Source organism: Pteropus alecto, unplaced genomic scaffold, assembly GCF_000325575.1.
Source record: "Pteropus alecto unplaced genomic scaffold, ASM32557v1 scaffold11, whole genome shotgun sequence".
Lineage (NCBI taxonomy): Eukaryota > Metazoa > Chordata > Mammalia > Chiroptera > Pteropodidae > Pteropus > Pteropus alecto.
The window spans coordinates 8,461,641-8,485,089 of NW_006431956.1; the positions used below are offsets into that span (position 1 = coordinate 8,461,641).

At 39.0% G+C, this 23,449-nt stretch overlaps 1 protein-coding gene across 4 annotated transcripts in view; it reads right to left on the bottom strand.

Moving 5' to 3' along the window:
• RSU1 (Ras suppressor protein 1) overlaps positions 1–23,449 on the bottom strand; it is a 156,699-nt gene that overhangs the window by 53,643 nt on the left and 79,607 nt on the right. For all 4 annotated transcript variants that reach the window (XM_025043436.1, XM_015585585.2, XM_006906985.3 and 1 more), the window contains one exon: positions 23,120–23,252. In XM_025043436.1, coding sequence (XP_024899204.1) covers positions 23,120–23,252 — 133 coding nt within the window. The remainder of the gene's footprint in view (positions 1–23,119; positions 23,253–23,449) is intronic.

The window sequence follows — 23,449 nt, forward strand, 5'->3', positions numbered from 1 at the left end:
CCTTTTAAAACTTTCAGTTGGTGACTTAAAGATTCAAATATTTAATCTATCTGGAATTGATTTTCTATATTTGTCACAATTTGCTTTCATTTGTTTTCTTGCACATGTACAATCCCCTAACTGCATTATTTACTAAATAATCCTCTCCTAAATTATCCTCTCCTCATTAATCTGCAACACTCATCTTGTCATTAATCAAGTTTGCACATATGCATGGGGTTACATATGGGCTTTTGGCCTGTTCCACTGGCTCTTCGTCTAAACCTACACTAACACCCTAACACCACATCTTCTTAACTACCATACCTTTATACTAGGCCTTGCTCTCTTTAACAAAGACAGCCCTTTCTTTCCTCTGGCTCTTCCTAGAACGGTCTTGTTAATTCTGACCCTTCACTCCTCCAAACAACTTTAAGGACTAGCTTGTCAGTTTAAATGGTCTTTTCTCTGTGGTTGCTTTTAATGTCTCCTCCTTCAAGCTTGTCAATTTGAATGATCTTTTCTCTGTGGTTGCTTTTAATGTCTCCTCCTTTGTCTTTGCGTACGCTTCCTATAGTTCTACCATGTCTAAATATGCATTTATTTATGCTGCCTAGTATATAGTGTGTTCCTTCTATAGATGATTCCAATCTTTCAACATTTCTGGAAAATTCTGTCTTAAACAAATTGCCTCTCCACTACTAGGAAATAATTCTCCATGGGGCTCTCCTGCTTCTTCTGCATGTTTCCTGAGCAGAAGCCCTGACAGCCTTGAAACTCCTATTTTCACAGGCTTAGGACCAGGCATTTTCACTGACAATTTTACTCCATGTGTTCATGGAATCCACAGGTTAACGCTTCTCTTTCAAAAACATCAGTGAATTCTTTTGAATGAATTTCTGATGAAATCAAAGACTAGAAATCCTCATGAACCAATATTTATTTAAGAGACATCAAAACTTCTACTACATACTAGAACGAGAAATAAATATACTTGAAAAACACACCTTATATTTTTATTAATACACAACATAGCTTTGTACTCATTCTACAAAGACTATTCTATGTTCACTCTCCTGACAAAATCATACTGCCGCTTAGACTGTCCTTCATGTACACGTTCCAGCCCATCGTAACTCTAAATAGTCTCTTGTGTGTCTTAATTGTGGCAAATTTTAGTCACAGCTTGAGAAGTATATTTTTGGTGATTTGAAATACATTTTTTAAAAAATCTCAATATAGGAAAGAAGAATCAATGAATGAAAGTGCGAAGGGTCAAAATTCTGTGTGCGTTTAAATAAAAGCAGCTTGCAAATTTCATTTAGTTAGACATTCTCTGATAGTTCATATGTTAACTCATAAGGACTTGTTTTAATTAAAGAAAAAACTGAAAACAATTTCTTCCTGCCATTTTAAAACTATAAGACAGAATAATCAAAGTCAAGCAAAAAATAACTATTCTATGAAGTGTGAGATAACATTAAATTTGACTATAATCTATGACTAAGATGTTGGCTGTGGTAATGACAATAATTTTGGGGACATCGCTCAGCAACCCTTCAAAAACACCCTCTAAGTTTGAAAGGATGAAAGCATATTTTGCTCAGTATAAAAGCAGAAAGGAGCCAGAAATAATGATGCGAAGAAAAGCCCATTCATGTTCCTCAGACTGTTGCTTTCACTTCACGTGGTCTGTACGCCTTTAAATATCTTCCACCCAGATCCGTCTGTGTCACGGCCAGCCTGTCAGACACGTTCACTACCGTTCTGAAAACTGATTCAGGATGGCCCAGTCAAAAACCACCCTGTTCTAAACAAGGAGAGTTATATGTTCACATACGCCCAGAGGAAGAATCATTTGTAAATGTCTAGCCTGTTCTGCCCCTTCTGTGGCCCAGAGAGAAGACTCTTTATCCTGGGAAGATGGACAAATTGCAAATAAAAATGGATCACCGTTTAAGGTTATCATTTGCTTATTTGGGCATATCTACTTTCCTAAATGGAACAAGATGCATCAAGACTCTCTGAACAGTTCCTCTTAATGCTCTTGATAATGGGTTAAAAATATCCTCCAATTAAGCCTCAACACTGCTTTGCAGAACAAGCCAGGACCAGTAGCTCTGCCACTGTGCGGGGCAGGAGGCCGTGCTGACAACCACGAAGGTCACAAAAATCGCCACTCGCTGAGCAGAACAAGTACCTGTGTCATTGGCAGGCGAAGGTCAGCCACTGGTCTTTCTTAGTTTCACACGTGGTCTCCAGGAAAAGACAGAAGAACCCCACTCAGCACACCCCACAAAGTGGTGTAATAACAGTCTTCACTTCAACCGCACATACAAAAGTGAAGCCGAGCCCGAAGGGAAGCTCACGAGCCCATGCCGTTCACGAAGTGACATCTCCTCTTCTCGTTTTCCCCTTCGGTGAAAGGCTAGCCCCAGAGCTGGGGAGTGGGTGGTGGTGGCGGGGTCAGTACCTCTATGAATGAGAGCATCCAAGGACACTGTGGTCATTCTGGGGAAGTGATGGGTCACGGGCCACTTTCAAAGAAGGGTAGTCCAGTTACTAGACACTCCGGAAATCACAGAGACGGGGTTAATTAAGCCTCCATGAACACTGTTTACGGTACAAACACTGACCTTTCCTTTACTGAGAATTTCACAGAACCCATTAAAATATAGCTCAGGAGCATCTAATGTGTCTCCTTTACCAAAAGACTGTGTTTTATAAGGAAGAAGGGCTTCATTTTAATTTTAGAAGTTTATGAGATCTCACAAGAAATTCTAGAGAACTTCGTGAAAAGTTCCCTGTCCTGGACCCCTCCCCAGAGTGGCAGCTATTGTCCCCGCAAGGCATTCAGATGGAGCTGCTCACACTCACTGAAGTGACCACTTTCTGCATAACACTTGGGTATATGAGAAGATCTTTCTAGAGAACTAATAATCACTAAAACACCAAACCAAGAGGAGCAAAGAAGTGTTATATGCTGAAAAAGATGTCACATTCTTAGTTCCTAAAGCAAGGAACTAAGCCCGTGCTTTAAAACAGATGGAGAACTAGACTCTCAACCAGGAGACGTGACGTACAGCCTGCTGTCCTGGCTGGACACGCCTGGCAGGTCACATCGTCTCTGGCACTGTACTTGCCACCCATGAAAAGAGAGAGGGCACAGTTCTCCATAAAATCTAGATTATCCGAGATTTCTCTGTACTCTAATAATTATCATTAGTATTCTAGTTTTAAAAGTTGCATCTATTCTTTCCTAACATCATCTAAGTTTTTACCAGTTTAGAGACATGTTACTGGAGATAAACATTTCTTTACTGCATATTCTTGCTGAAACCCCGGCCCACACTTCCTGCGGCATTCCATGATACACCATTAGTATTATGAGCACTTACAGCACCTGATACGGACTGTGCTTACTATGTGCCCAGGTTCTAAGTGCCCTATGTGCTTTATCTCATAGAATCTTCCCTCATGACCCTCAAAGGTAGATGATATCACTTTACAGATGAGACTGTCGATGCTCAAAAAGTTTAATAAAATCAATAATAAGTGGTGAATTTACAGTATGAACTTAAGGGAGTCTGTCTGGCTCCAGAACTCAGCTGGCCAACCACACTGTGACGCTGACAGACCACAGCAACACATTACATACTCAACAAATAATACCGAAAGCAAACACGGTCGTCCATAAAATCTTCACAAAGGTCATGACCTTCCACTATTTTTCTACTATTCCAAAGAATTCACATCTTGTCCAAATTTGTAGGTAACAAAAATATTTTGATACCCGTTGAATAAAGATTTTTGTCCAAAATTTATTCCCTAAAGAAAAAAAACCTTGTTTTTCTATAGATAGGTGATTTCTTATAAACCTATGTAAAAGATCATGTTACGCAAAATGGAGATGATAAAATATGTATTTAGGAGATGCTGATACTAAAAATATTCTATGGATCACTCTAAAATTTAGACAAATTTCTATTACAGAGCCATGATAAAATGAACAATATATTGGATCAAGGAATAAGGACTCAACAGTTCATCTAGGAAGCTATGAAGTTATGAATAATTTTAATAAATATGCAAAGCCAGTATTTTGCTACATAAAATAGCTAGTCAACTGTAAACCTGAAATACATTTTTAGACTACAATGTCTCTGTCCTTGGATTTAAATAATTAATCGTCAATTCTATGAAAACTACTATTTTTAATTCTAGGATATCCGCATTTTTGTCTTGTGCTTTAAGATTAATTTTGATCTCTTTATCACGTATCTGTTACTATTGTGTAAATTAATTTTATAGCTCAATTTTTATTCTGCAGTTAGGTTCCACATACCAAAATATATTGCCAATCACTGGCCAAATGCATCTCTACATCCTGAAGATAACACTGCTGAACTAACTTCAAGGATATGATTTGAAATAATAAATCCTATCCAAACCACACAAAAAATATACAGGAAGACATGGAATATACGTAGAAACGAGTACACCTAAAAGATCAAAGAAAGGCTGAGGAAACAAGTACTCATCTGCTGTAATTAAATGAGGACCTAACGACTACTTTCAAATAGCATGTTGATTTGAAATCCTAATTTTAGCCTTTCTTCATGGTTCATACTCGGGAGACTGGGTCAGAAAGTTGCCTATTAACCCCAACTGGATCATAAAGACTCTGGATCTGTCTTGGTCTCAAAGATGAAACCAACATTTGCCAAGGATGATACTTTTACTTTTAGCTGACTATTTAGTTAAGAAATCAGCTATGGAAAGCAATAGTTTCTAAGATTCTGGTTTGAAAAAGTGATTTACTATGTTCATTGTAGATACAAAAAGAAGTAGGGAATAAAAGTTCAGAGCAATGAACACCTGAGTTCAGATCCTGTTTTGTGGTCTTAGAGCTAAGTTACCTCTAAGCCTGTTCATTATAATTACAGGTCACCAGTTACTAAGCACCTACCAAGTGATGTGAGCTAGTGAGCACTTTGTGTGCATTTTCTCACTTAGTTTTGTAATAATACAATTGTAGTACAGTACTCTGTGCAGTGGAGCTACAGTATAATGCGTTCAGAATAATAACTTAAAATGAACTATTATTTACACACAGAAATACATGCACTTAGGAGCTAAGCAAAAATGATGTTAAAAAGATACATGATCTGAGCCCTCCTGAAGGTTACAATCTAGTGAGAAGAAATGCATTACATAATCACACAAATAAATACAGCATAAGGAGCAGTAAGTACTGAGAGAGATACACGGTATCCTGAGAACAGATAAATGGTATAAAAGCGTGGTGAGTTAAGCTCAGATTTTGCAGCAAGAGTCCGTGGGTTTGAATTCTGGCTCTACCGCATATTAATTGTAACCCTGGGCAAGTTTCTCCTTCTGTAAGATGGGGAGAAACAACACCTATCTCACAGACTTGTTATGATTAAATAATGAGTGTCGAAGAAACAGTTGTGGCTGTTTTCTACTGTTATAATTATTTGAGCTTTATTTACGAGAGGTGGGGGCAGTGGTCAGGGTAGACTGCTCAGAAGGTGCTAAGTGACCTAAAATCCGCAGAATAGATTAACCAAGCAATGGGAGAGGGCAGGTTTTGGGTAGGACAAGTGTCTCAGATAGAAGTAAAAGCATTTGAAACGTTCTATGAGCAAAATATATTAACTAGCTAGGTTATCTTAGATCATTTAACCATTTGGGGATTCAATTTCATCATTTGAAAAGTAAGGAGGGAAATCAGGTTATTTCTATGGTTTCATGATCTTTATAATTCTATGAAATTTGGATACAAGAAAATAAAGCATTTGAAACAGACTTTAACCCAACAGGCTTCGCTCCTTTCTCTGGCTCTAAATGCAGCCAAAAGGTCGTTAGAGGTAAATTTCAAGAACATTCCCATTTCCTCTCTTCTCTCCTCTCCTTGCTCTGATCCCCCTCATTACTAACTTTCCTATATCTGTAAATAAAAGGAATCACGCTGCAGTGGCCTCATTTTGTCTTTGAAGGTGGTTTACATTTCCCCAACTGTAATGCCAAATTTCTGTTTCAGGAGTATCGTTCAGCGACATGATTCCGGGCAGCTGTGTTCTACCAAAGGGCCTGTAGTATACAAAGATGGCTAGACACACGTGTAAATTAAGCAAACTGCTGCTATAACATTACACGTATTTGTGGCTGTAAGATCTTATCAATTCACTGAGAAGCATGGCCTTTTCCTTTCACACTGCTGTGTTTTGCTTTCTAAAGGAGTTCGAACCTCACTACTTCAACCTTCTGTCAACTAGAAGTATTTGGAAATTTCTACTGTTGAAGATGTATGCTGACGCAAAATTCAGAATTGTGAGGTTCTGGTGCTGCCAGAGCTTATTTTCAATAACCAAAGTCGGACCAGGGTTACTCAGAGTGCGGCCCTGCAAATGTTACAGAAGGGAAAACAGATGCGGAGCGTTTAAGTAACACGGCCGCCCAGACTGTGGGGCTGGGATTCAAACTCAGGCCTGCCTCGCGCTCAAACACTGTTGCAAGTTCTCCAGCACTGTCTGTTTGAAACTCGCATTGTTTTTCACTGTTTTCTTCAAAGCACCACACTGCTTTTTAACTGTTTTTCATTAACTTCCACTTTTTGAAATTTCCACAAGCTACTTATCCTGAAGTGTTTGGCTACTTGACCCACCTAGGGAAAGCCAATGTCTTCTTCCCAGCTGATCAAAGAGAAGACTCCTTCTTTCTAACAGTGACACTGTATTCACAAAAGTCAACATTTCTTTATCTTCTCTTCTTCACTCTTGTTATATACCAGGTATCAGAACAAGGCAAAAAAGTGCTACTATTTAATAGTACCCAGTACATGTTAGCTTATAGACTGAGAAAGGTCCCAAAAAACTAAAGCCTAATCATGAATAGCTTCTAGGTCAAATTTTAAATTATAAAACTAAGTTATGGATAAAGCAGTTTCTATTCAGGCCTGTATAATGTGAACCAATACATTGTTTTCTAAACCTGACTGGGTGAATGTCTGCTTCCCATTACTTATGCTGTAGACCAACTAAGTAGTACATTTCTGATATATTTTAAATTAAAGAGTAGAGCACAGGGGCTAGTAGATTTGGCTTGGTACCTTAAAGGAGAAATAGAGTCCATCCAATGTTCCTCATGCTTGATATATAATTGGGCTCCTTTGCATTCCAAGACCCAAAATACAGGCACTTCATTCAACCTCTGACAAATTTCACAAATCAGCCAGCAATGCATATGCACAGACATAAACTGATAAGCTGAAATCCTACTTCTTCAAAGCACAATGCCCAAAAGAAGAATAGTCCATTGCTGCAAATCTTGAGCTGCACCCCAGTTAGAGGCTGGCGGGCAGGTTACTAAGGCCCTGAAAGGACTTAGCCAAAAGGAAGATGAACTCTACCTTCAGCCTAAATGGGCTTCCTCAATTTTAGGTCCATAAAACCTCTTCTCTATTAGCAATCTCTCCATCTAGGGGTATTCAAAAACCTCAAATTCAGAGTATATAACACCAAACTTATCTTTCATGCCCCGTGCTCTGTCTCCTCTCCTTTATTCCAATGTGGACTCGGTCAGCACCGGTCAGCACCATGGATAGCTCTGCAGGGAATTTTAGCTCCACGCTGGCTTGAAATAACAGAATCTTTTATAAGCTTAGGGGGGAAAACTGGGGTAGAACGCATGGGATCTAAGCTATTTTTATTTACTTTTTAAAGGTCAGGTAATGTGATAACTTTAAAGTCCCTTTCCTCACAATTCTAAGATAGAGGCACTATTAATTTTTGCATTATATTTAAAATATTTTCACTTTCGGGGTAAACTTTTACTCATATACAAAAGAACAATATAAGCCTCCATGTACCTATCATCAGCTTTAAAAATTACCTATTCAGTGTATGTTTTTAATTATTTTCATTTCTGTCTGTCTCCCCACACCCTCTGCACTAGCTTATTCTGAAATGAATCTCAGAAACTGCATCAGTTCATCCATAAACATTTAAGTATATAGCCAGGAACTATGATCATACACAAAATAATTTCTCCAAAAAAATTAGTAATTCTTAAACATCAACAAATATCTAGTATTCAAATTTTCTGAATATCTAAAAATAATTATTTTGTACACCTTTTTTGTTTGAATATTTTCTAAGTGAATGTTCGAAGTGTTTTAAAAAGGGCTTCTCCAGGGTCCCCAAGTTCCGTTGGCGGAAGTGTGTGCCTCCAGTCCTCGGCAAGGCTCTGAGACCAGAAGCTGGGTGATACTGGCTGCTGCTCTGACAGCTGCTTTACAGTCTCTGGTTCTTTTTTGTAAAGAAAGCAACTACATGTATTTTTTAAAGCAGGAGTTTTAGCATCATATAAACAAAGCAGCCAACATTCTTCCTAATTTTCTTTGTGTGTGTGTGTGGCACACATGATTAAAATCAATTCACACTATTTCCACATCTTAGGAAAAATATATAAAATGCCATCTTTTTGTCCTCGATACAGTTAACGAAAATTTGACTAGGAGAATTTTGTCTGAAATACAGAAAACTAATGCAACCTGTGAAAAAATTTAGCATCAAATTTGGAAATGGTGTTACTGACAGGATGCTTCTCTGTGTAGATAAGGCGAAAATTTTTTTTTTTTTTTAGCACGCCATCACTTCTCACCTTTGTTGGGCATTTCCTGAGTCCAATAGGCCAGATGCACTTCAAATGATACAGGTGAAGGAGATCAGTATTGATACACACCAGCTGCAGGTTACAGCTCCTTTTCAAGGGGGCTGGTGGAGTCCCCTGGTTCACCAAGACTGCGTGACCTCCGAGGGGTGCCTTACACCCTTTGGCATCTAGCTTCGTTGGTTCAGAGATGAGGCTCTAAATGGTTTTTCTGACTTGTCAACAAAACATATTTTGAGGGTGGAGAGGAAGAGCTGCTTCTCCCTTCCCTCTTCTTTCCATTGCTGTTTATCGCTAAACAATGACTATAGTTCAAAGCCTGCCAATTCGCCTTTTATAGACTCCTTCACACCATCATGATGGAGGACAAAGGCCAAGCCTGCACCCTGAGGTGCTTGGCAGCCAAGGTACAGGCCCCACCCACAGAGGTAGCTGTTAGAGGATGGAGGCCCAGCTGATTCAAAACTGACACCCAAAACAGGCTGTTGGGCTGAGTCCAGGTCAAATATCCTCCAACAGCGCTGGTACTTTTTTCCATATTACCCTCCAAAATTCCATGTGTAGAGTTGGCTTCGCAGACTAGCTAAAAGGAGCTACTAGATTTGAAGAGAAATAGCGAAGGCTGAAGCTGTGGAAACCTCACAGAAACATTCATGGTGATGGAAGCAGCATGGTAATATCCTGAAGTCTTAGCAACTCAAGACACAAGAAGAAAAAGGGAAATACTAAAAACGTGTAATGAATGTGTGATGGAAAGTTTTTTAATTTTTTTTCTTCTAGCACAAACATCTAAACTGCAGGATACAACATGTTGCTGAAAGAACTCTCGTTCATCAAATACTTGGAGAGCCGACTACTGCCAGGCACTGTCTGAAGCTCCTGGGGACACAGCAGTGCATGTGTCAAAGTCCTTGCTCCTGAGAGAATCTCCATTCTAGTTAAAGTTAAAGGCAGGCGGCGGGGGACGGAGCGAAGGCTCCTGCAGACAGAGTGGCATGGAAATGTTTTAAGATGACATCTGATCAGAAACTTGGGTGAGATGAAGGAACAACCAGAAAGAAATTGAATGTGACAGTAAAGCTATTTGCATTAAAAGACAAACACTAGTGCCCGAAAAAATGAAGAGGCAACAGACAAAACCTCCTAAGGCTGTACGGAAATGTTTTCCCTGCTTCACTGTTATTGTCTCTTAATCAATGGGAAGCCACCCAGATACCAGGTGATCTAAACCTTTATATAACTGACTGGTCCACACCTTTGGTTTCTTTAGTATATAACCTGGAAAGAAGTTATTATTTTTTTCTTTTCAAGTACTCGGGGACAGTGACAGGATTTGGGAACTTATACACTTAGCAGCCAATCCTAGAGCACTTGAGTCCAGAGTCAGGAAGAGAAGAAAATGCAGACATGCAAATGTGGGATCGCTAGTCACGAAAACACATGAATGATTCCATATGTACAGCTTGGTGGAGAGGTAACTGGATTAATGCTCCAGAAACAGAGCAAGGCCAAAACAAACAAAGATACAAGGAAATGGCAATTATCGACATACATGCATGCTCTTTGGAATATAGGTAATTTTTCTGCTTTTGTGTAATTTTTCTGCCACTCGAGTGGCTGGCAGACGTCATGTCACTCTACCCTTGATGCTTATTTGGAAAACTTCTGGACCTCAGATTTGGGATTCTAGTACGAATCCGCCACTTAAAAGAACCAAGGCTTCTTGAGAGGAGTATTTCTTTGTTAGGTCAAATGCATTAAAACCTCAGTCTGGTGCTGCTAAGAAAACAAAAACACAAAGAAGAAACCGTGGAGGAAGCTTGAGAGGGACTGTACTACCCCATTTGATACTGGTCACTAAGTACAAGATGTGCCAAGAAAGGTCCACAGAGATAAACAACACAAAGCAAGGTAAAAAAAAATTCATGCCCTTAAACAGGCATAACTGCTTGAACCCAACGACAAAACAATATAAACATGTAGTCCTTGGTGAATGAACAAACGACCATGGAACCAGAGGGCATAACTGGCAGCAAAATTAATTTGCATTGGTCAGACCAAACCACCCACATAAGAGGCTGTTAAATGAGCATCAGGGAGGATGTAGGAAGACAGGCTTGCAAAGACTGAAAAGCTGGCAGCGGTATTGTTTGGGGACCCCTGAATGCTGCCTGTGCCTTCAATTCTAGGATGAGGATGTGGCCTTGCAGGAAGTTGAGTCTGATTCAAGAATCAGACAAGTTAAAGGATCGTATGGGTAGCCTTCAGTCCCATTCACTGACTTCTCATTGACGACATCATCGTAAACAGCGTTCCCTCATTTTCTTCCTAGATCCTACCTAAAAGCAACAAAGAAAATAAGAAAAAGTGTTCTACTGAATAGGGTAGATGGAGTTTGATTTCTGATTCCATCACTAGGCTAAGCCACTGGTCATTTTACTTGATTTGCGATTCTCATATTCTCAACCGGAAATGTGGGTGAACTCCTACATTTCAGGGAATCATAAGACCACGGGAGATAAGGCCTGTAAGGAACCCACCGGAGCCTGGACCACAGCTGGAAGTGAAGGACTGTCAATTATCTCTCCTGAGCGTGACTGAGGAAACTTGTGTCACACATCAATCCACCTGGATGTTAGTACATGACCAGAAGAAAGCTGAGGGAAGGAGGGCATAGGGAGTGGTTGACTTTACTCATTATGCACGTGCTGAATTTTTCTAATAGGACCTGCTCAAGATTCTCAGTATGTTAACCACAGTGAAAACAGACCTTGCTAGATACAGTCATATGATGGTCTTGAAGAAGCATTTTCCCCATTTGCCATTATTGCTTTTCTAACCATGTTCTACGATAGAATCAATAAAGATTATTTTTACTCCATCAGCTTGAAGGTCAGTATTTTTCTTGTTGTCTTATCTTGTTAAATTTATAAAAATAACGCAGAAGCCATCTTCAGAAAACTTTAAAAATTTTAGTTACAAGATTTTAAGTATTTCAAAACCAAAAACTTATTGACAAAATTTACATTTCTTAGGAATCATCTAGAATTTGGTACCAAAATAAATTTGCTAGTTGCAAGACACGTTCTATTAAAAGATCACCACTCACGCAGTTTCTTTTGAGAATGCACAAAAACAGATCAAAAATGTTCATAATCTCACATAAACAGTCTGAAACATGCACATCATCTTAGTTAACTGCCAAAAAATTAAACGAGAAAAATTTAAAAAAAAAAAAATCTATGTCTCATATATGGGAACCTGAAGCCCAGTCTTAACTTCTAACACACAATCAACTCTTCTAAGATCCATTCTTCCTAATTTCAAACAGTTATGACCTTTCAAATACAGAAAAGCTTACCTTTCAATCACTTAAAATCTTAGGTGGGAAAATACTCCTATATAAAGAAACTCAATGAAGAAGTACGTTTCCTTGTTTTATGTGTTTTTTTTTTTTTCTTTTTGTTAGGTCTTCGTGAACGACCACTTTTTTCTATTTCATGTTGGTTCTGAAGGAAAAACAATGACTATAGACTCATCCAAGGACGCAGGAAAGACCAGTGTTATCTGAGAGGCATTAACAAACAATCTAAGGCTTCCCAACGCTTAAGCCGAGAGTAGGCGAGATCCATACATTCGGTGAGAAACTTTCTCTCAAGCTCTCATCCAGACAGTCCTTTTCCAGGATTCGGGACACATTTTAAGAGGCGATACCACCTGGAAGGTTTGGGGGCGGGTACCTGGTTAAAGAGAGACTGATAAGGACCTAGGCAAATGGAAAGGGCACATCCCGGGAGACAAAACCAATTACATAGCTATAGTCTTTATGGTTTCTTCCTTCTTAACTTTATGGGTCCTATTGGTTACTAGCTTTTTTTTTTTTTTTTTAATAATAATTAGAGAATATATGTGCAAACTAAAACATTCAATAGGTCCAAAAAATAAGAAGAGGATGTGCCCTCCCCTTCACGCCTCTAGCCACCCAGTTCCTTTCCACAGCCAACCACCAGTGCTGGCTTACTGCCACCTTCCCTCAGAACCGTTCCAAACTTCAACGAACACAACTGCACACTCCACATGCCCCACGGACCACTCCCGTGATGGGACAAAAGGCACACAAAATGACCGCCGAGCCTGCAGATTCATGCAGACGAAGGTCTCACCTTCAAACGTAATTTCATTTATTTGTGAAGTCCAGGAACTGTGGTAAAAAGAGATCTACACTAATAACGTAAAGACATAATCTTCACTTAATTTTATATATTGAGAATGTGCTTTAATGTTTTGAGTATCATTTACCACATACCAGCAAAAACAAAGAACTATAACACGGTCCATTCTGGGTGGCAGAATTGTTTTTCCTTCTAGAAGGCAGGACAACCTGTCGGAGGCTCCTCTGCATGAGACAGGTCATTTATATACGACACTGAGGGCATGCCACATGCGAACCCAGTCATGAAAGCATCATGAGTCCTGGTTTCAAAAAGATTCTCGTCCCTTAAAGAAGAAAAAACATGTACTTAACTACCCACCCACCCCCAAATCTAAGTAGCAGTCACAGAAACTGTGAGTTACAAACTGATGAACAGCACATATGATGAGCTTATCAGCACAATGTTTGTCACATGGCAAGGACTCAATAACTGATAGCCATTATTATTACAATCGCAGCAATGGAAAGGTAAAGGCTCTGAAGAAAGAGGCCTAGATAGATGGGCGGTAGGGAAACATTGAGAAAATAGGTCTCTGAGGATATAATACTTAACTTCATTCCTAAAGAAAAACTGGGTATTGAATATATAGCAGGAAGGAACACACCAGAAAGAAAATACAGCTCTTACGGAGATCTTAGGTGGGGGAGTCGATTCCGTCATTAGTGGGAAGTAACCGAGCCCGGCCCTGCTGGGTCCGCTCCCAGTGGATCTGTATCGAGGCTCTTACAGAGCCAGCTCAGCTCTTACTTGGCCCAATGCCACAATCCTTCTGTCCTAGAGGCAGTGAGATCCCAGTTCACTCAGGACAGGGCCAGGGTGATGGGAAAACTCCCCAAGTAGCTCTCTCATGTGATAAAGATCCAAGTCTCTTGTTATGGCTTCAAAGCAATGTCAAAAACAGTGCCAGGAACACCATGGACAGAGCCTGTGCCTCACATTCGCCAGAAGGTACACACAGAACCCGTCCGCGAGAAAGGCCATTTGCATACTGCTATTTCCCATGCCACACCAGAGTTCAAGTTTAGCTTGTGCCAAAAGAAAGGACTGAGTTTGATAATTCTTAACTTTGGATGACAACTGGAATAAAATTTTGAAGAAAATGTAGATACTGTTTTAAAATAAATGCTGTAAGCTTAACATCAGAACGCGATGTTTCCTACCGTCTGTATATTTAGCATCCTCACTCTCAGCCCAACGCAATATTCTACTGGAGAAAACAGAGAAGGTTTTACGTAAGAAGATAACTATTGCCCTGCTGACTCTTTGCATGAAATTATAAGTGTAAATTCTCTGATACTGGTTGTAAATATAACACACAAACAACAAAAAGCACAGTCTTAAATGATCCTTTACATGCCACTCTCTCTACCCTATTAAGATGCTTGTTGTTTCTTTGATTTATCTGATAATAAATTTTTGATGACTGGTAAGTCTCATAAAATTGCTCTGGTGCTGACTACACTGATTAATAAGGCTGAAGAATCGAAAGTGTCAGGAATTCATGTGTACGAATAAGTTACTGCCAAACATATATTAGGTATTCCATAAAATATAGAATAACAAGGTTGATCTGGTAATTTTATCTTGTATCTATTTTCCTGTAACAATTTATATTCAGGGTCATCATCATCTTCCGTTCCCTTTAAAAAAAAATCAATAAAGTAAATCCAGATTTGGTGGGAGTGGGGGGCAAATTCAAGAATCAGACTAAATTTTAAAAATAATGAATTGATACATAACATAAAACATATTTCCCAGAAAAACAAAGAACTCAATTAGAAATCATTGCAAGGGCGACTTTCAGAGATGTCCTAGTTTGAACCTCTGGCTTTCAAGATAGGGAGGCTGAGAGTGAGCGTGACGAGGTCATCTGCCACTGACAGAACTGGGCCTGGAAGCCACCGTTGAGACCGGCACTCTAAGAACCGGCTCCAGTTTCCCTCGTCTTTCCTCGCAGCTGCACAGCAGAGCACATCCTCGCGTCTCTATGCCACGGCGCACCCTATGAAAAGATGCATCCACCTCTGATGCCCCTCTCTCCACTGGGGAAGCAAACATGCCTTAACTACACAAGAAGAGAATTCTGTGCCCTGTTATTAGCAGCCACTTTTTTGCCCATTACGACTCTAGAGCTCTTCTGAGACAAGGGAGGAAAGTGGAACAAACCGAGTAAGGGCTGCAGATGTGGTTACCGGAACCCCAAGGTGAGACAGGAAATCCCTGACTCCCCATCTTACAGCGCAAAATGCCATCAGCGACCACTGAGGACAGCAAAGTCACAGGGAGAAGATCCCACGCCTACTAGTGGGGTGTCCGCTAGAAGGAGGCACAGAGCCCTCCACGCAGGTTCTTGTGCAAGAAGCAAGGGTCCACGGTCAGTGCTCCACGTGACTCGCCTGTCTTGATTCTCTAGCCAAATACGACAAAGCAGGGGATTTTGTAGATGCTTTCCATTCCCAAAGGATCTTCAATTTCTAGCCAGCTTCTGTGTTAACACAGTCCATATTTAAAAGTAGATTAGACATAAAATCACCGACCCCTCTGCTGGGAACAAAAGCCTCTTCTGTGTGTCCCTAAAATGAAATAGTGGTGAATCTGCATGTTTGGAGAGAACACACGACTCTGAAAGGCAATCTTATGAGAGGCATGGGGGATGGGGTAGGGGTGGATCAAGCCTAACGGAGTCATTTAAATACATTTGCTAATGAACAGAGTTTGCCTACCCAGGAAGCTGTGGAGGCTACGGAAGGAGGCAGTAAGGAGAAGGTGGTGCACCACGCTGATAACGAAGCGAATGTCACTTCTGGGCATTGGAGTGACAGAAGTGACATTGTTGCCCTCCCCCAAAAATCCATCTTTAAGTCTCAACACTCAGTACTTCCAAATGTGACATTTTTGGAGACAGAGTCTTTAAAAGGGTAATCAAGTTAAAAACAGGTCTTTATGGTGAGCCCTCGTCCAATATGACTGGCATCTTTATAAAAAGGGGAAATTTAGATACAGAGACAGATACCTAGGGAAGACGATGGCAAGACACAGGGAGAGAGGTCTAGAAGAGATCCTCCCTCCCTCACCTCACTCAGGGGAAAAAAAAACAAACCTAACAGCATCTTGACTCAGATCTCCAACCTCTGGAACTGAGATGAGAATTTCTGCTGGGTGGCTTAAGCAATCAGAATCCAAAAAAAAAAAGCCACAGTGCTTGTTCAGTACACCTGCCCTGTTAAAGAAGCAAAACCTCAACAATAACTTATTTACTCTCTAAAGAAACACTGTCTAACTGGGTAGAGAATAAAAAGTCCACACACTTTGAAGGTAATGGAATTGTGTTTGTTACAAGTGAGATAATTTTAAAATTAACTACTATAGTGGAAAACAATATTTTCTTCACAATATACCATAAGTCTTAAAAACACATATAATAATGTACAATAAACACAACAGAATAAAATATGAAAAGTTATTGCCTTAATGCTGGATATGAATAAAGTGGGGCACCAGCAAATGCCTGAACGCATTTTTAAGCTTTTTTATCTGATAAAGTTGATTAAAACTCCTTTCATAATGTTATGGCATTCTAAACCAAAATATCTGACAATACAGAAGAACCCTCAACTGCCCAGAAATTACAAGAAAAAAACAAAAAAACAAAAAACTTACCCTCCGACAATGCCTGACCAGAGCTCAATAAAAAGCCAGCATGTACTTAAACAAGATATGACTGTGTAGAGAATAGAAATCACAGAGTTTTGTTTGATTATAAAAGTGCCAGTTATTAATTTATCTCTCAAATAAAAACTGCAAATGTAGCAATAACTCATCTTAGCTGGATAGAAAGCATCAAGCATTGAACTTTAAGATTACTAGGATTTAACAAAGGTTATCAATAGGTAGGGCTGACCAATTTCATTGAGTAGGTCAATATTCAATAGTTCAATATGATTATATCAAGTGAACAGCATCTAAAAATGGAACTCAGAATAGCTTCTCCGGAAGAGGAAGTAACTTGACAGTTTTCCTTTCTGGCGTGTGGACTGAGTCTAGCCTATGTTTAGTTTCCTTTTGTCGAGTGGGACAACTTATCTATAGTTTATTTACCTTAAATTGACACTGTAATGTATCGTGCTGCACAAGACACGCTGAATGCACACTTCAGAGTCAACACACAAGTGAGGAGGAGATAAAGAGACAGGGAGAGACATGCCGTGCTCTTTAAAGTCATATGTGAAAGCCTTTCACACTGCAAGGTTCAGAATAAACATCACTGTTCTCCCTTTGCTGTAGCGGTGTGCTGGTTTCCCTGTTTCCCTCTCAATTAATTCACGACTCTTTAATGATACATGCACCAGTCACTGAAGTGAAATGCAGCGAGACTGACAGAGCGCCTGCTCACAGGTCCAGCCTGACCCCGCCAGGCCCCTGCGGAGCCTGGCAGCCAGCACGGCGTGCCTGAGGCGTGACCACATTAGAAGGCCAGAGAATGAACATGGATACGTGAGGGAAACTCTTCCAAATCTGGACTTGTACCAAAGGCACATCGGAGTGAAAAACAAACGGTCTAGAATATGTATAAGATGGGGTTTCCTCGATGCCTCCAAGAACACCAGGCTAGCCTCCTGAAGCTGGTGTTTAAACCCTATCCGGGTTCACCTTTGACCTTCCTAAGTTTGGGGGATAAAGCGGTGGAGGTTCCCTACTGTAGCTCTCCCAGAATCCAAGTGCATGGAAATGTCAAATGGGTAGCACTTTCCATGTTAAAAGCTGCAACCATTTTGCACGAGCGATAAAATTGTAGAAAAGTAAAGCTTCACAGGCTTGTAAAAACATTATGTATTGAAAAATTGTGAAAATGCATAAAGAAAAAGGAAAAATACTAATTACCTGAGAAGTATATCTGAATAATAGTGCTAAACAATTTAAATAGCAGGAAAGCAAAAATTCTTTTAAATGTAAATTACATTCAGCAATCTGTCAAAAAACCTGGAAGAGAGAAAACTGTTATGTACTCTCCCTCAAAATGTCATTTTTTCTCCTATCACCTTAAGAGGGGAGGTATTATTTTACCAGGCGATTAATAACTCATGGCCGCATCAAGAAAGAGTTGAGTGACTAAGTCAAAGATCAATAGCTGATACTACACCCTAACTTACATTTATTCAATAGTGAAATGAACATCCTTCAACTCTGTGCACTGAGAACATACTACCTGGAGAAAAAGGAACACTATATAACTGTACCATTTAAAGTGAGATAAGAAATATGGCATAATACTACCCAAAATATAACGCATTTTATGGGTTTACATTTTCTCCTAGATATTTCTTAGCAATGTTAGTCAAATATAACAAATTTGCACACAAATAGGTTCAGAGATGTCAAAAGTTTGAATCATATTTTGTATTATGGAGGAAATGTGATAATACACTTATTAACTTAAAAAAGAACCAAAATATTCACATGTAGCATCTATGAAGGAAATATAAATTATTAAGAACACAATATTTAGTCAACTTTTTAAAATAAAAACAATACGTCACAACCTTTAGGAAAAAAACTGATTCTTCATTTTCAAGGCTACTATAAAGAAATATTGTTTTTCTCTGGTTTAATTTGAGCTATTTTCAGATACAGTAAAGATAAAGAAAAGTCTACATTGTTCTGCATACTGACTGTCACCATGTAAAATTTGCTAACTGCTGGAAAGGTCCTGGCAGTTTAACCCTCTCCTCTGTCTTGTGATATTTACAAAACCATCTGCTAGCTCTGTGCATTCATTTATACTTCACAAGAAAATAACAAGGTTTATACAGTTTTTGTTAGACATAAATTCCTCCTTCAAAGGGCTGTCTTAAAATGAATGAGATCAAAAAATAAAAATCAAAAATCAAAGAGAACCTTAGACCAGAAAAAAAAAATGAATGGGATCACCGATTACGTTTTAAATGCTCTAGTCTTTTGGTAGACCAGTTATGTCTGTTATTTAAGAACCTTCAGGCCACTGACTCAGCAGCCATTAGGGGATATAGCAGTTGTTTAATAAAGCCCATTTATGTCCATAATAACCTCTAACAGGTTTGTACACAGTACAGAAAAAAGAAAACCCTTGGTTTTAATTCTACAAGTAAAACAAATTGAGAAACAACAACCAGCAAATAAAAATGTCCTTCCTTACACATCGAACAGGATGACTGATGTTGCCAGATTCCTTCTAGTGAAGAGAAACTGCCAGCATTTTCCTCATTGCCCGCCATTCACCAAGCATTGCTTTGTTAAAGTGTTTCTATTAACTAACACGAATAACAGTATGACCAATCCTCATTTAAGACCAAAAATGAAAATAAAGCAAAACGAAAGTGGCACCTTTCTCTAGAGAGAAAAGCAAGTCACAAGACAGGAAGAAGACAGAGAAGCATCCACTGAGTCATGCCACCCTGGAAATAAGGCCTTAGGACTGCCATGCTTCACAAATTGCAGGCTTCGTGAGGATGCCTGTTTTCTAGATGCCTCTTTCAACTGACACGTTTTCAGCCTAACATTTGTCAAACCTCTTCTTTTGTTAAGAGTTAACTTGTCAGCTTTTAAAATGGCTTGCGGTTTCTATGCACCTTCCTTGATGGAAATGTGAAAAGTGCAAGTTACTCCCTTTCACAAAGAATCTTGTCAAGGATCCTGACTCCAACCTGACTTCTCCTCCTAGGGAAAAAAAAAAATCTACCTTCTGGAACTTAACAAACGGTGACTCTTCCATCATAATTCTGCTTCACAGAAAGAAGAGGGGTCATCAAGGAGACGAGGACCATCGAACAATGAGCTAAAAAGCGACTGTAACTCAACAACGGCCTAAAAACACTCATGTGCTTATAGAGTTTGATCTACAACCACATGACAGAGCAAATTATTTTGACAGAGCAAATTATTTCATATCTACTTTTCCCTTTTAATGAATGGGCAATGCTATGACACCAGCCAGTCTGTTTGTTCCCTTTGCTGATAGTACGATAAATGAACAAAGAGTAATCTCCACTTGAGAGATGATGAGGAAGACATGATAAATGCCCAAAATGTACTCAAAAGAACCATCTCCTGAAGAACTACATACCTCAACATCCTCCCCGCCACGCCTACCCACACCTCCTCTGCCTTAACTGCAAAAGCTCACATCTTCATGAAGTTAAATCATCTCAGAGTCTTTTGATTCTTCCTAAACACTGACTTCACTGTTTTGTTTCAAACGTCCATATCTCCTCTTGGAGCCCATTAAAGCCTGGAAATCAGATAATCCATCTTCTCGGCCTGTCACTGCTCTAGACTCAGAGGCCTCTGAGGGTGTGCTTAGAACACGAAGGTCACTGTGAAAGTCAACCACAGACGTGAATGAAAATGAAACATGCTGGGAAGTTCTTTACTGTTCTCGCTTAGGTAACAGGTCAATTGGTTACGGGGAAAAGAAAGGAAGGAGGTTCACTAGTATTTGCAGCACTGAAACAAAATTAAAATATGCTATCATGATAGTCTAAAGATCTATATAGAAAAGAAGGATTTTTTTATTGGAGGAGTGAATGTGGTTTATATAAAAAGACAAAAAAATGAAGATTGGAAATTATAGGTTTTAGAATAGAGAATAAGGTACTTATTTGTGAAATTTGTATTTTTTTAAAACATGAGTATAATGAATACATTATTTTCTTGAATGACTTTCAAAAAGCAGCCAAGTACCTGCTAATTAAGTAATTAAGCAATATTTTTTTCAGCTAGTTGGGATACTAAAAGTCTTCTAATTATGAAGTAGTTGCTTAAGAATATTAAAGAATTAAACTGGGTCCCAGTTACATGAGGATACACTAACATATATCTATTCATATAAAGGAATCTAAATTTTAAAAATAGTGTATATTAGTAATTAAAATAATATATATTAATAGGTGTATATATTCATATAAAAGAGGAACCTAAGTTTTAAAAATTAGTGAAGCAATAACAGTGGCATTTTTGTACAAGTATATATATTTTTTAACACGCCTAAGAGTCTGACTCAGTGTCTGGTTTAGTTAATAGTCCATGTTTTGGGCTGGGATGTTTGATAAAAGAATGAAGCTCCCTCAAGAAGCTCCCGTCAAGTGTATTCTCCCAGCAGAGGCTCACACGGACTTCTCTAAAAACAGCAACCAGGTGACAGACTGGTCCCCTTGGAAAGGGGACAATGACTCTCCTATGCTTACTTAAGCTTTTTAACATTGGTTTAACTGTATAAAATATAATTTTTCATGAGGAAACTGAACACAAAAAGGTAAGCTAGGAGGCAAAATGCTTAGATTACTTTGATCCCCAAATAAAGGGTGCCAGCAACAGACAGGAATATATACATCAACTATGTCACTGATTAAAATGCCGTGTCATATCTTCCCTTTCAATAACCTACCAATTAACTCAATCAAAGCAATGAACCTCTTGTTCACCCAGAATACTAACTAACCACATTCAAACAGAAATCGTTCGTAGTAGCATATAATGGTGATTAATTGCCTAATAATGACTCTGAGGTAATACAAAATTCATAAATTCGCAACTTAATCTTGTAAAATGAAATTAAAATTAGAAGCACTTTTATATGTGATATATTGTAATTCTCTGTAAATTATAAATTAATGTATAGTTAAAGAAAAAATGGTTAACCAGAATAATAAACAGAGTATTTCCCCCAGTTCTGGATTAAGAGAAGCTTGGCTGCATATTTTCTTTATGTTAAAATATACACAATATTTTCTAATAAAAAACCAAGCTCTAAGTAGCCTCCCATTTACTAACAAAAAGTTAGACCTCTATCTACAACCAATGATAGCAATGATTAACAATTTAAGAGGAACAAAATGAATAACAATCTAAATTTGCAATTGTATTTTCACTAATTAAACCAATTTCCGAGGACAAGCTATATCCGTGTTTAACGAAACTACAGACCAATAATAATTGCGCGTAACTATGTGGCGCATGAAACAATAACGCACATCCTATATTTCTCTCGTTTTACTCTTAAGTCTTAAGATATACTGTCATTGTCACGGTGCTACCTTTAAAGATTTAAGCTGCCTGCATAAAAGAGGATGTGCCATCATTTCGGCAATTTTAGTCTATTTAGATCTGTTTTTCACAGCTCATCTCTGTGATTCTGTCGGATGGAAATATGACCATAACACGCCCTAGACGTGTGACCGGGAGCATGAGGTGTGGAGAGGAGGCTGCAGGACCAGAGGCAGTGGTCCCGCCTGTCAGTCAGCACCGACCCGCTGGCCCAGTGAGGGCCCTATTGAGTGTTGGGCATTTTTCTGATACCAAAAAAAAAGAAACTCTCACCCACCCAAACATGACCTTTGATCATACTCTACCTTTTCTCTAATAGTTGGGATATTAAATTTTCAATGTTGGTAATGAACACAAAAACAGATTAAATTTAACTATGAATTTTTTCAAGTCTTTTGCATTTGTTTAAAACTAGAGGTGACTAAATTTCAGCATCAGGCTGGGGTCATTGAAGCATGAGATAACTGATCATCTCAATATGGGGGAGGGGACAGAATGAGGGGAAAATAATGACAGAAGAGGTGACGACAGAGCAGGCAGGGGTGACAGAGTTCTTCCCAACCTGTGAACACTGAAGAAGAGAGAGGTAGATGCAGCGAGGTGTTAGGGCCGGCTCCCCAGTCGCCTGGCCTGAGGTGAACGCTTGAGGGATTCTGACTCTGTGCCTTAAGCCAGCTGATTCCTCCTCCTCTTTTTCTGCCTTTCCTTCTTCTCTTGGAGAGATTATTTCACTAGAGTAGAAGCTTTTAAAGAATAGAATGATGTGTTCCTAGTATTCTCTTCTCATTTTATGAACAAACTGCTTAACAATTTTGTTCGTAACAGCTGTTATTCTTTGCATTCAAGGGAGGAAAAAAGTATGTTCTGATCTTAGTGTGTCTGGCTAATTTCCTTAGTGCCATGAATACTCAACTAATACAATACCTTAAAAATTTCTAAACAAAATTGGCATAAATTCCCTTTGACAACGTCAATTAAAATCATCTATAAATAAGAAGACAATTACTACATGTGGTTATTAATAAAACATTTAAAAATGCTGTGAGCTAACTGCCACAGATACAATGATGTCATATGATAGTTTTTAAAATGGCATAATTAAAAATACTATAAAACCACAATCTACTACTTTTAGAAAATCATAGTCTACTTACTACTTGTACGTCTCGGAACGGATATACTCAAATACATGGGACACACCAAGCTGGAACTGGTCAGCGATCGGGGTGACCCAGGGGTTGTTCTCTGCTTTGAATACCTGCTTCTGACCAGTCAGATCCAAGTTTCCTGAAAAGACAGAGGCAAAAAAAAATGAAGGTCATTTCATCCAACACAGATCAGGACTAAGAAGTCCCACCCAGTGGCCACAGCACGATCCTAAGTGCCTAAGTATCTTTTGGGTCATTTGATATACATTTTTTTAATTTCTTACCCCCAGTCATTACTTGTACACAAGGAATTAGTGATAGTACACTAATCCAAGA